The sequence below is a fragment of the Anomalospiza imberbis genome, chromosome 18 (genome assembly GCF_031753505.1).
Source record: "Anomalospiza imberbis isolate Cuckoo-Finch-1a 21T00152 chromosome 18, ASM3175350v1, whole genome shotgun sequence".
Lineage (NCBI taxonomy): Eukaryota > Metazoa > Chordata > Aves > Passeriformes > Viduidae > Anomalospiza > Anomalospiza imberbis.
The window spans coordinates 2,920,078-2,933,261 of record NC_089698.1 but is presented as its reverse complement, the minus strand read 5'-3'; the positions used below and the strand labels follow the sequence as shown (position 1 = coordinate 2,933,261).

At 47.4% G+C, this 13,184-nt stretch overlaps 1 protein-coding gene across 2 annotated transcripts in view; it reads left to right on the top strand.

Moving 5' to 3' along the window:
• The first annotated feature begins 9,331 nt into the window (after positions 1–9,331).
• IFT81 (intraflagellar transport 81) overlaps positions 9,332–13,184 on the top strand; it is a 37,418-nt gene continuing 33,565 nt past the window's right edge. For both annotated transcript variants that reach the window (XM_068208439.1, XM_068208440.1), the window contains exons 1-3: positions 9,332–9,528; positions 10,393–10,496; positions 12,288–12,468. In XM_068208439.1, the coding sequence (XP_068064540.1) occupies positions 9,385–9,528; positions 10,393–10,496; positions 12,288–12,468 (429 nt within the window). In that variant the 5' untranslated portion in view covers positions 9,332–9,384. The remainder of the gene's footprint in view (positions 9,529–10,392; positions 10,497–12,287; positions 12,469–13,184) is intronic.

Genomic DNA, 13,184 nt, shown 5'->3' with positions numbered 1-13,184 from the left:
AATTAACTAACTTCTTTTACATAAATACATCAGTTATTGTTATGCCACTATACTTTTACCTGGGAAGCTGTCAGTGGGAGGAATATGTTGCTAAGAATAACAGGGAGTTAGGTGGCTCAGGAGAGCAAGAAAGATATGGGTGGTTTTCTTAGCTTTGGGTAACAGTTGTTCTCTCTTTATTGCCCTTGTTTGTGTGGGCCAAGCATAAACCAAGTCTCTAATTACAGCTGAAATATGAACAGGAGGCTTCTGATATAAATCTTGCTATAGAATAGTAGTGAGAATTTACACCATTTGACAGCTGCTGATTTCTGCCCCATGAATTGGCAGTTTCACTGCTGGTCCTCACAGCCACGTGGACATTTACACCAGAGCTGCACAGTTGCTAAAAGGGTAAGGATCAGGAGTATTTGAATTTCCATCAAGACAGCCATTCCAAGGGGGAAACCCAATCTTGCAAGCAGTCATCCTTGTAAAGGACAGTGCTCCCAAGCAGGAAATATTTTTCCTATCTTTGCATTTTGAGCAATGCCTTGCACCAGAGATGTGTGATGACAAGCAGCACATTAGCTGGATGACATGTAGCTTCCATGAGGGACTTCTCGTGTCTTCTAAACCAAGTTAATGAATGAGATTTAATTGCAAAGCAAATCAACCTTTGTGGATGCTACCTGAGCAGGAAAGTCACAGAATAGTTTCACTGCATAACACTCAAGACAATTAATTATGTGTGTTAATTTTTAAAGTACTAAAAATTAGTAAACCTATAATGGGAAACTGTTGATCATCATCCACAGGGGAGCATCTGGAACCTGATCCAAAGCTCTTCTGAAAAAGGTGTTACAAAAACCAGTCCTTATGCCAGCTAATCCAACAACAGTGCCCTGCCTCAGGCAGAAATGAACAATCCAAAATAAAAGAACCTTCTTGCCAACATGCAATTGTTCAGCTCCTGCCATAACTAACAGGAAGGAAAAGGAGGCCTCCTGTGTAGTTCATGAGATTTATCTTCCGAAAGATTTTGGGCAATGAAGACAATCATGGGTGTAACCAAAGCCTCACATTGCTACCTCAGTATCTCAACCACATGGCACAGCTTCCTGGGCTCTGACCTTGGTATTGTTCTGGTAGAAAATAAACACTCAGCTTTGCTTTTTAGCCATTCCTCCATTTTTTCTTCTTGCCAATGGAACTTGTGAAGGAACTTTATACATCAGATGTTTGGACCAAACCTCTCATCCATTATTTTTGGTGCCTGTAGTGACCAGCTCCTGGCATGTTAGAGGCAGGATGGGGAACAAGGCAGAATGTGTCAACTCTGCAATGTAATTGAAAGCAAAACTCCCTCAGTAACATCCCAGCAGGAGCCTGCACAGGGTGGCATTTCAAAATGACTGGCAGTCACTGAAACTTTATAACAAACCCTTAGGATTTCATTAACTCAGGAAGCTCATGCATATCTTTCCCGGATACTGTATGAACAATTACAGCCTTCCTGTTGTTGGACAAAGCCTTTTTCAGACCGTAACTCTGTCCGCATGAGAAGGGAATGGAATTTGCTCTCAAATGCTGAAAAACCTCAGCAGAAGGAGCTGTAGGAGGCAGTGTGGGCACTAGAGGGGACCTGGCAGTGGAAAAACGGCTCTGTTTCTGCAGAAAACCCCAAATTAGGCAGAAAATGAGATATACATGTCGAAACTTATATGTATCTTATATTTTATACATATGGGCTTATAAATGAGCTAATGAAAGTGCTAATTGACCTAGTTTCTTATGCATATATTTCAAAGCTGGCTGAGAGGAACTAAAATTCATTACAATTCACTTCTTTAGAGTATCAATTCCATAATTTCAGTTGAAATAAAATAATTTCTAATTTTTTTTTCATTCTTTGGCTGCTATAGACTAGAAATAGAACATTTTTATCTTGGATATTTTACAATCATGGGATTACAACAAAAGATGGCTATGAGGCCCTTCCATCCTACTCTAGGTCACAGCAGCATTGTTCCATGGAGTCTTTCTCCTAGAGTTTTATTATCTCACTGAGATTGACAGCATTGAGGCTTTCATGATCTGTGTAGGGAGGATGAAGAGATTGTTCTTTGGTCTGAGGAGAATCCCCAAACACCAGCCTGCAGCACAAAGCACAGACAACCAATCTACCCCACGGGGAAGTGAAATGAACCTCAATGTGATAAATGAACCCACAGAGAACTTCCACATTTTCTTGCAGAAGAAAACCCCACATTAGGAAACTTTTTTATTATTATTATTTCAGTCCCTGATTAAAGCTCTCTTACGTTGATGCATTTTTCCTTGACATTTGAATTAATGAGCCAAATGTCTCCAGTGAATTCAAGATGAGCCCGAGACACCTAAAGGTGTTTCTATGGCAGCTGCATGATGGTACAAACTGGAGGCTATGACTTCACTGCAGAATCGTACAGCAGGGCAGCTTGGTAGAAGTCAATTATTTGGGTATTATAATGAGTGTTAACAATATGGCTGTGAAGGAAAGAGCTGGTTTACATACATGAGATCTGTAAGTGCCTAGGCAGAGGGAGTACATTAAAATTTCATGTCAATGAAATATTGTTCAATGTATCCTGTATGTTGTCAATGTATCTTTCTTTCAACACCAAAAAAATAAAAAAGTAGGTATGTCTTTCACTTACTTAGGAAGGTTTTCCATGGATTCTACGGGGAACCCCTGACCTTACAGGTTAACAGTTGCATTATAATTCACACATCGTCCTGTTTGAATTCTTGTAAGGAAATAAGCTCTTACTCAAGGGTTTTTTGCCACTTAGAGACAGTTTCAACCTGTCCTCCTCAAATGCAAGATAGGCAACTTGACATTTCAGATTGTTGCAGCTTTCTATAGGAGGAAGCTGCAGAAGGAACTACCCAAACCATGGTCCTGCCACACCTCATCAATCCTTATTTAGCCCTTTGCTTGGGTCAACAGTGCTTGTCATTGTTTGGGCTGAGGGTGAAGTAATTTCCTTCACAATTTTATATGAAGTTTCATATCTGGGTCTGGTGATAGATTGAGAAATCAAGTGTTTCAGCTAGAAGATTAATTCAACAACATGAGCCAATTAAACAAGGATGTAAAAGTGGGCCAAAATCTGAATTCTGAATATTGAACTGACATTAACCGAAGACTTGCCTGCATTGGTACAGTGTATTCTGCTGTAACCCAGATCCTGTTGCTTTTGTGAGCCACTTCCTTCACATTGGTACTTACTGAGCTGTTAACATCATCCTCTCCTGTCAGAGTCTGTGAGAAGTTGCTAGACAACTGTCTGGACAAAACAGAAAAGACAAATAAGCCCATAAGAATAAAACATGTCACCTTCTTTGTACCATTCTTGAACAAAATGCACTCCAAGATGAAAGTCAGATGGACATTTTTAAGTAGGTGAGAGAATTTTTGAATGAGACACATCAGCTGGATCAAACTCTGCCTTGGTTTCACTTTCACAGCTTTTGGCCTTGAATTTATGTACACAAGAAAAGAATTTCTATTTTCCCATCCTAAATGACACAGACAATGTGGGGTGACATCCTGACCCTTCAGATGCCATTTGGGAAACAGCATTTATATGCAGCAGGCCTTGATAGCATCCAAAAACTTTCCCCCATGCTGTGTTGCTGTGCACCTAGACTCTGACTTTTTCTGTCACAAATGGTAGTGTCCTGTCCATGTTGCTTTTCTTTAAAAGAGCTTAAAAAACATAGGCTTTACTTTTTCAGAGTGACTATTTTTGTGCCTCATGCTGATTGCTTCAAAACCCTTGGCCTAACATTTTTACTTTCTCATGAATTGAATGTGTTAAGGAGGAAGGACACCTCTGTTCCAAAGTTGACAGGAATGTCACCCAGCTCATCTAACTCATAAAAGCACTGTCAAGTTTGAAAAACTATTGTATGTTCAGAAGATACTTTCTTCATTACATAAAAGTGATATAAAAGGCTTGCTTTGAAAAACAAGCCACCAGCACTTGCACCAATTCAGGTTAACAACAGACTTTTCTGGATGGAGATAAAATAGAATCTGAAGAACAAAAATACAAAGCAACTGATCAATGTTCCTTTATTTATATCCTCTCTTTTGACAGCATTTCAGCCTTTTCCTCCTGGAGAACAGTGCTTTGGGATAACAATGTTGTTGGAAAGTGGCAGTGGGAACCCAGCTCTGAGTAGCAGAAGGTGGGCACAGAACCTTAGTAAGGCCACTTGGATTTCCTGCAGACTTGATCCTTGGTGCGATTGGGATCAGTGTGCGCAATGTCCTGGCCTGCTGCCCTCCCAGGAGAATGAAACCAACTCCTCGAACCTCAGCAGACTTTGTTCAGCAAACTTATCACTGAGAACAGCCCTTGCTTGGCAGCACAGATCAACATTTGCCCTTTAGAGGCAATCAATTATGGCACATTCCTAAAACATCCTATTGTTCTTGGAATCTACTGCAAGGGGTGACTGGCCATTTCATCTGACCTTGAACAGGAGGCTCTAAAGAGCAGGCTCTAATCTCAGAAACACCAGTGTGAACCTGAGACTAATCAGTGGAGTTATTTTGGATTTTTCAGACAGGAAACAAAACCAAACAGCATGGCAAGAAACAAAACTGTGAGTGTTTTCTAGAGAAAGCTGAGGTAACTCTGCCCAACCAACCCCTCCTTATTAAATAACATCCTGTGCCACACTCCCACCTTGGAGGATCCACAGCCACATCCACCTTCCAAGGTGGTCTGACAACACACCAATGGTCTTGTTGCTGCTGTGGCATCATCTATCCTCAGTGCTGCCAGACTTTGCCAGTCTGAAGTAATGCTGGGACAACTGGGGCTAAATGGATGGAAGCCAGCATCAGGCCAGCCTACTTCTGGTCCTGACTCTCTACCCCCAACACTTCACATCAGTGCAAAAAAGGTGTAACGCTCTTCTGGGCTGGGCAGAACACACAGCACCCACTCCACAGGGCTGGCATTGCCAGGCAAGGCACAGGGCAGTGGGGTTCTGGGGTTCTGGGGTCATCAATGGCCACAGAGATCTCCAGCTTCTTATCTCCTATTGCTTGGGACACCCTTCTACCTGGTCTTGGACTGGTTTTATATCAGGTGCTGGGATCAAAAAGGAGTGATGAAGTCCCTGCTCCTCTCAGCAGAGCCAGCCGGTGGCACATACCTTGGCTGTGCCTCTCCTGCTGCACAGTCACACAAAGCTGCAGCTGCTCAGTGTGTTCTGAGCCAACTGTGTGCATTTGGTCCAGGGGGCAGGGAGAGGTGTGCGGCCACCACTGACACTCTACACACAGGAGGTGGGGCTGGGAATGTGCAGCGCTCTCAAGGTCCGACCTGTAAATCCCAGGCTCAGAGTCTGAAAGACACAAGTTTGGATAAGAATCAATTAGACCCAGATTTAAAGGACCAGGATCCTCTCTCATGCAACAGAATACTCTCATAAAGGCACAAAATATACAAACCCTACAACACAGATCTAATGTTTTTCTTCCAATCCTTTAGTACTTGAAATCACTTACAACTGTAGACATGACAGAACATTCAGAACCAGACAGACTTCTTGGCCGTTGGTATTGTCTTAAATGCCTCAGCTCACAGGAACAAGCCACATTCTGCACAAACAGGCTTAATTTTTAAAGACGTCTGTGATCACTCCTTAGGCTTTAGCTGACCACAGTACAGCTGCAAGTGGGAACCAGAAACGGGCTGGGGATACATTTAGGTACTAGAATAGACATAAAGAAATTAATTTTTAATATAACACAGATCTATGTGTACATACAGCACAGGATTTATAACAGAAACAAACAGGAGGGGTCAGATTGCTTGAGCAAAGCAGAATTATTGTCTCCTCTTCCTAAATGCTCTTTTTTTCACACTAACATCTTCCATCTGGTTGGGATCTGACCTCAGCATCCCGGCTGGACGCGTTCATGCTCTTGTCCGTGGTGTTCCCATATAAGGTGATCTCTCTTTGATGGGGAGCAGGATTCTCATTTGCTCAGGTTTCGTCCCACTCGGATTTGCTGCTCTCTGTGGTCGAGCTCTGTCACAACTTTGCTCGGCAGCATCTGCACAGCAGTAGCTGTAAAGGGAGGAGAAAGTCAGGAGGGAGCAGTGAAGCTGTGCCTGCAGATCCAGAGAGCTCTGGATTGTTTATTTCCGTTCTCTGTCCTCCACAAGTTACCTCTGCAGGATGTCTTCGCAATAAGCAGCTTCCACAAGCCTTTCCCAAGGTAAATAAAAGACAAATTCTATCCAGAGAACTGGATGCAACTGTAGAGCTGAACTCTTATAAACAACTCTCACATCAAACTTTCCTTCAAAATCTGTATCACTCCATGCAAACTAATTTGGGACTGTGGAAAATGCTCCCAGAATTATACAACAAATATACTGGAACACTGGCCCTCAAGTCTGTAAGAATTTACTCAGATAGCACATCACCCAAACTGAGATAACTTAAGACAAGTTAAGCATAAACAAATCTCAGCTGCTTCCTGTAATATTTACCCAAGGCTGCACTGAGAGCTTATAATCTCTTTCATGTCTGTGAAGATTCTCTTGTGATAAAGAGGTCAAGGCACTGAGCTAAGCCTTGACTGTTTTCTTTCAGGCAGTAATTTTGAATATTTAGACCCCACTGAGGACTGTAAACACCAAGGAGCAGGGGGGCAGCCTGGGGACTGCATGTATGGAGAGCACAAAGCTGGTGGAAGAAAGGATCACGATAACATAAAACTTTAAGGATGACACGGGATTTCTCTCACTTTCCCCAAGCTGAGAAGTCCCACAAAACTGGGCTCAAATGTGTGATTTTGCTCCTGCCTCCAATCACTTGAGCTTTCAAACACGACAAGTTCAGCCAGTCCAGTTCTAACAAGGTCTGGTCATGGAGGTCTCCTTTCCCAGAGTCAGAATAATCAGACTTCATGGGTTTCCATCTCACCATCTCTTTTTCTTCTTATCTTGGCATTATCTAAAGTTTTCATCCTTCCTCTTCTTTAACGTTACAGAGACGTGAGAAGAGAGGAATGCTCCTTTCCTTCTGGGAAGGTGAGAGGACTGGAATAGTCTCAACAGAAAGCAAAATCTCAGAGCAGCAGCTCCCAGTGCACCCAGCCCAGATCCCTCTCCACCCTCACCACAACTGCCTTCCCCTCAGCACTGAGGAAGAAAGGATGAGTATCAGTGTTCACAGAAACAGTGTTTCTCCAGGATTAAGTGATGGGGAACTCACAGACACCTCCATCAGAAATGCCATTCTCATCTGCTCTTTCTGTGTTCTACATGCTCAGAATACTCATTGGAGAAAACAGTAACTGATACCCGGAAAGCATGACAAAGGAAAGCAGATCTCTTCTGGGAACTTGTAGGTAAATACGATTCCTAAAGGTCAGTATATGGACTGAAAGCACAAAGGAAACATGATCCGGTTTTAAAGTTCAAATCCAGGAGTCAGGAGACTTGGATTATGTTCCTGGCTCTACCACAGCTGTCATGCCCAACCACAAGGCACCCGACCATCCCTTTTGTCACTTCATTTAAGCACTTAAGAGCTCAGACACCAATCCGTGTCACTTCCCAGCCTTCCCGTGAAGACCAACACATTTTATGAAATTTTTGTTTGAAGCGTTTTCTGTTTCTCAGAAGGAATAGAGGAGATAATCTAAGTTAGTCGCAGTGCTTAGAATTGCAAAGTATTACATTTATGGTTGCTACTTACTGAGTCAAATTCTGCAGTGATTTACAACCTGTGCATTTCAATTGGCACCAATTTAACATGACTCACTGCATATTTTAATCCATCATCTGGGGACTCACATGGGATTCTAAGACTATCCAAGAACCTAATTGAAATAGCAGAGAGGCTCCAAAATCCAACTATTTCAGGCCTAAGAATGGCTTTTGAAGGATCTGCGAGAACAAACTTGCAGACTGAGAGATTCCGTGTGCAAGTTTGACTTTAATTTATAGTCTGGTTTGGATTGTTTGGTGTTCTTGAAGCTGCTGTCCTTGTTTCAGATTTATGCACTACGTATTTATTGCTACTTTGAGGCACGCTGACAACTGATGTTCAGCCTCGAGGACATAAATTTGCCATTTGCCCGAGATGAAGCCTGGGCCCAGGACTGGCTGTTCCTGTTCCACACGCATCCTCTGTGCACCTTTCCATTTCAAAGGAATTAAGTAACCATTCACCTGACACGTACCTCAGCCACACATGACATCCCTTTGTGCTGTCAAAGGCTGCCAGAAATTTTAATTGGGTAACTGCAGCAATCTGTTTGTACATCTCCTACACATGCGACAACAACCTCCCTCAGAAGGAGCCGCAGAGCCAAGTTTATCCCCAGAGGCTGAATCTCGGACCCATTTCTGCCACTCCTCGCACTTGTTCCGTGAAGGAGCCCCACGAGAGGCTTGCCCTGTGCCGTGTCCGCCCCAGCGCCCCTCAGCCGCAATTCCCGGGCTGTTCGCGGCGGGAAGGGGACGGCACGGGGCTGCGGGGCGCAGCGGGAACGACTGACCGGGGCGTGCTGTGGGGACACCGGGAGGGCTCCCAGGGCGGCGGGAGGGCAGCGATGCACGATCCGCCAGAGGAGCCCGGTGCCGGTCGCTGTCCCGGTGCCGGTGCCGCTCCCCTCGCAGTTCGGCCGGGCCCTCACGGCCAGGCCACGCCCCCTCCGAGCTCGGCACCGCCCCGCCACGCTGGGCCACGCCCCCTCCGTGACTGACCACACCCCCTCGCCTCCCGGCCCCGGCCCGGTTCGCGCCGCTCGGCGGTAACGCCGGAAGTGACGCCACGCCCGTGTCCTGGCAACCGCCCCCGCGGTAACGGCGCGCGCGAGGCTCCGGTCGAGGCCTCCCCGCCAGGGCCCGGCCCGCGCCCCGCTCCCGCAGCCTCGCCAGGGCCCGGCCCGGGCCCCGCTCCCGCAGCCCCGCCAGGGCCCGGCCCGCGCCCCGATCCCGCAGCCCCGCCAGGGCCCGGCCCGGGCCCCGCTCCCGCAGCCCCGCCAGGGCCCGGCCCGGGCCCCGCTCCCGCAGCCCCGCCAGGGCCCGGTCCGCCCCGATCCCGCAGCCCCGCCAGGGCCCGGCCCGCGCCCCGCTCCCGCAGCCCCGCCCCCGCAGCCCCGCCAGGGCCCGGCCCGCGCCCCGCTCCCGCAGCCCCGCCAGGGCCCGGTCCGCCCCGATCCCGCAGCCCCGCCAGGGCCCGGTCCGGGCCCCGATCCCGCAGCCCCGCCAGGGCCCGGCCTGCCCCGATCCCGGCGCCGAGGGGCGGCCGCACCCGGTCACCGCCCCCCCGGCATCTGCTGTGTGCTCTCTGCAGAGGTTTTCCCGGGACACAGTTATGGGTGACCAAATCCAGTTCATTGTTGAGAAGCTCAATCAGGAGCCCTTCAGGAAGAACTACAATTTGATCTCGTTTGACTCCCTGGAGTCGCTGCAGCTGCTGCAGCTGCTCAGTGACGTTCTGGGGGAGATTGACCCGAAGGTAAGGAGGGCACTCAGGGGTGCTCAGACCTCCTGAGGTGGCCTGACACCGGAATTTGCTTTTATTTGAGTCTGGCTCAGTATAATCCTGCGGCGTGTTTGTCTCACCAAAAGAAGCTTGTATGAATCTTCCAGGAAATAAATGTGCCTGGCAAGAATCCTTCCTGCCTGTACGTCTGAGCGCTCTTGGCAAACCAGCAAATGCTTCTTGGGGCAGGGCGGCAGCATCCCCAGAGGCTGATGACGATGTTTTCCCCGTGAAATTAAAGATCTTGGTTCATACCGACAGTCGTGTTTAGTCAAGTGCGGCTGTGTCCTGCACACACCCAGGGCACGAGCTGATCAAGAACTGAACCTCACCACTGTGCTGTTGCAATGGAAATTATATCCCACTCCTTGGAGGCTGCCAAAAATGTGTGTGAGATCAGAAGGGACCGTCGGTACACCTGGGGTGTGCATGCCTGTGCCAGGATATCCACCGTCCCGGGTGGACGTGGTCAGTGTGACTGCACAGATCAGATCCCACGAGCAGGGAGAAGAGGTTCCTGGAGTAAATAGGAAAATCCATTAGAAGAGAATTGGAGTTTGGTGATTTAAGGGATGTTCTGTACAGAGCATCTCGTTATTATCTGGTGAATTAATAAAGTCAATTCTTTCAGTCTTGCCAAATAATTAAGATTGCTTGGACAAACAGGTTTATAAAAAAAATAATAGTAATATAATTGATGGTAGGAAAAAATATAGTGTTATCCTAAAAATTAGTAATTAATTATTAAATCGATTGTTTTATAATAGTTACAATAATTTTTACTATATGACTAATAATAAAAAAATAATTACTTATTTAATTTTAAAACCCGCTCAGCATGCTGTCGACATTAGAGAGGAGCTGCCGGAACAAACAGCTAAAAGAATGCTGAATCTCCTTGGAATCCTCAAATACAAACCTCCAGGGACTGTGTCAGACCTGTGAGTACCTTTTTGCCTACAAATCACGTTAAAACATCTTTTTTGGGTTATATGGTACTGACCTTTAGCCCAGGTGAGCACTGCTCCAATGTCCCCATGGATGCTGGGATGGGATCCCAGGTGTGGCTTCAGCTGGGCGCTATCCCCGTGGATGTTTTGGGGTCCCAGGTGGGCGCTGTTCCCGTGGATGTTTTGGGGTCCCAGCTGGGCGCTGTTCCCGTGTCCCCGTGGATGTTTTGGGGTCCCAGCTGGGCGCTGTTCCCGTGGATGTTTTGGGGTCCCAGCTGGGCGCTGTTCCCGTGTCCCCGGGGATGTTTTGGGGTCCCAGCTGGGCGCTGTTCCCATGTCCCCGTGGATGTTTTGGGGTCCCAGGTGGGCGCTGTTCCCGTGGATGTTTTGGGGTCCCAGCTGGGCGCTGTTCCCGTGGATGTTTTGGGGTCCCAGGTGGGTGCTGTTCCCGTGTCCCCGTGGATGTTTTGGGGTCCCAGCTGGGCGCTGTTCCCGTGGATGTTTTGGGGTCCCAGCTGGCGCTGTTCCCGTGTTCCCGTGGATGTTTTGGGGTCCCAGCTGGGCGCTGTCCCCGGGGATGTTTTGGGGTCCCAGCTGGGCGCTGTTCCCGTGTCCCCGGGGATGTTTTGGGGTCCCAGCTGGGCGCTGTTCCCATGTCCCCGTGGATGTTTTGGGGTCCCAGCTGGGCTCTGTTCCCGTGTTCCCGTGGATGTTTTGGGGTCCCAGCTGGGCTCTGTTCCCGTGTTCCCGTGGATGTTTTGGGGTCCCAGCTGGGCTCTGTTCCCGTGTTCCCGGGGATGTTTTGGGGTCCCAGCTGGGCTCTGTTCCCGTGTTCCCGGGGATGTTTTGGGGTCCCAGCTGGGCGCTGTTCCCGTGTCCCCGTGGATGTTTTGGGGTCCCAGCTGACGCTGTTCCCGTGTCCCCGTGGATGTTTTGGGGTCCCAGCTGGCGCTGTTCCCGTGGATGTTTTGGGGTCCCAGGTGTGGCTCCAGGTGGGCGCTGCCTGCAGTGGCGGCTCCGGCCGGCAGAGGGCGCCGCCCGGCCCTGCCCTGCCCTGCCCTGCCCCGGTCCCGGTCCCGGTCCCGGTCCCGGTCCCGGTCCCGGTCCCTGTCCCGTCTCACCTGTGCCAGGTGATCCCAAATCCCGCGCTCCTCCTGCTCTACCAGCGTCCCCCAAGGCTGTCGAAGGAAACGAGGAGTTGTCACTGCTGGATTTATCCTTTTAGTGTGTTACGGGGTTTTTGTCTGACTCAAGGTAGAAGAATCAGGAGCCTGAACTGCAGACTTCCAGCTCAGAATGGGTTGGGTTGGAAGGGACCTTAAAGATCACCTGTTCCAACCCCCTGCCATGGGCAGGGACACCTTCCACTATCCCAGGTTTCTCAGAACTCCTTCCAGCCTGGCCTTGAACACTTCCAGGGATGGGGCAGCCACAGCTTCTCTGGGCACCCTGTGCCAGGGCCTCACCGCCCTCACAGGGAAGAATTGCTTCCTAATTCAAAGCCCTCTGTCACTGTTACCAGGACATTCCCATTGTCCTGGTAAAATGTTCATCTCTATTTTGCGATCCCTTCAGGTTCTGGGATGTGCAAATCCTTCAGCCTTCTCTTTTCCAGGCTAATCAAACCCAAGCCTCATCATGAGCATTTTCTCTTCTAACAGCATTACGAAAATCATTAGGCAAGTGGGGAAGGAATGTCCAAACATTGCCGATTTTTTGTTCCAAGCCATCATCCTTTTGTTGGAGATTTATTGGCGTTTTCTCCTGGTTGGTTCCATACAGGAGTGCTTTTCGCCAGGGGCTGGTTACTGGAAGCAAAACTGTAATTCATCCTGTCTTGCATTGGCTTCTTCAGAGGACCAGTGAACTCAGGACAAGAGCTTACCTGGCACGTTTCTTAGTGAAACTGGAGGTGCCAGCAGAGTTCCTACAGGATGATACTGTGGCTGACTTCAACAAACAGGTACCATTCCTCATGAATGCCAACATTTCATGTTCATTAAAGTGCCAGTGGGAGGAGGGATAAATGAATCAGGGAGTTAATGCTGGCATACATGTTCAAGTGAGTTATGTTAAAAGCTTGTTGGAATCAAGGATAAGCAAAGATTCATAATAAAAAGTTGATGTCTTGACCACTTTTCTTTCAATAACCCTGAAATTATGTATTAATAAGTAGCATTGAATTAAAAGGCCTTAAGCCCATTAAGCACTGGGTGCCAAATAATGTTCAGAGCCATTTTGGCTTATACAGACTTTTAGTTCTTAATTTTTGAGCAGCTTTAGGGTTTTTTTTTTTTTTTTCTATGAAATATGACCTGGATATTTTTAACTTTATACAATTACCACTTCAAACAAGTCCAGAAAATGTTATGACCAAAAGTCGATGTGTCCTAATTGTCCATTGATTGTGGTTTTAGTCATAATAGTCCTTTGATAGTATTTGATGCCTAATATTTGTATGAGCCTTACTCCACTTTTGCTTTAACCATTTATTTTTTTGTGAATAAAGAAAAGATTTCTTTCTCTTCATGCTGACATTCCTACTTATTATGTTCCCACTTCTTTTGTGAGCATTAAATGTTGATTTTAGATAGTCAGACTGGGTGGGTTTGAAATGTAAAACTTGAAGTGAACCAAAATTTTGGGTTTATTATCTGAGGTACATATTTACTTATTTTT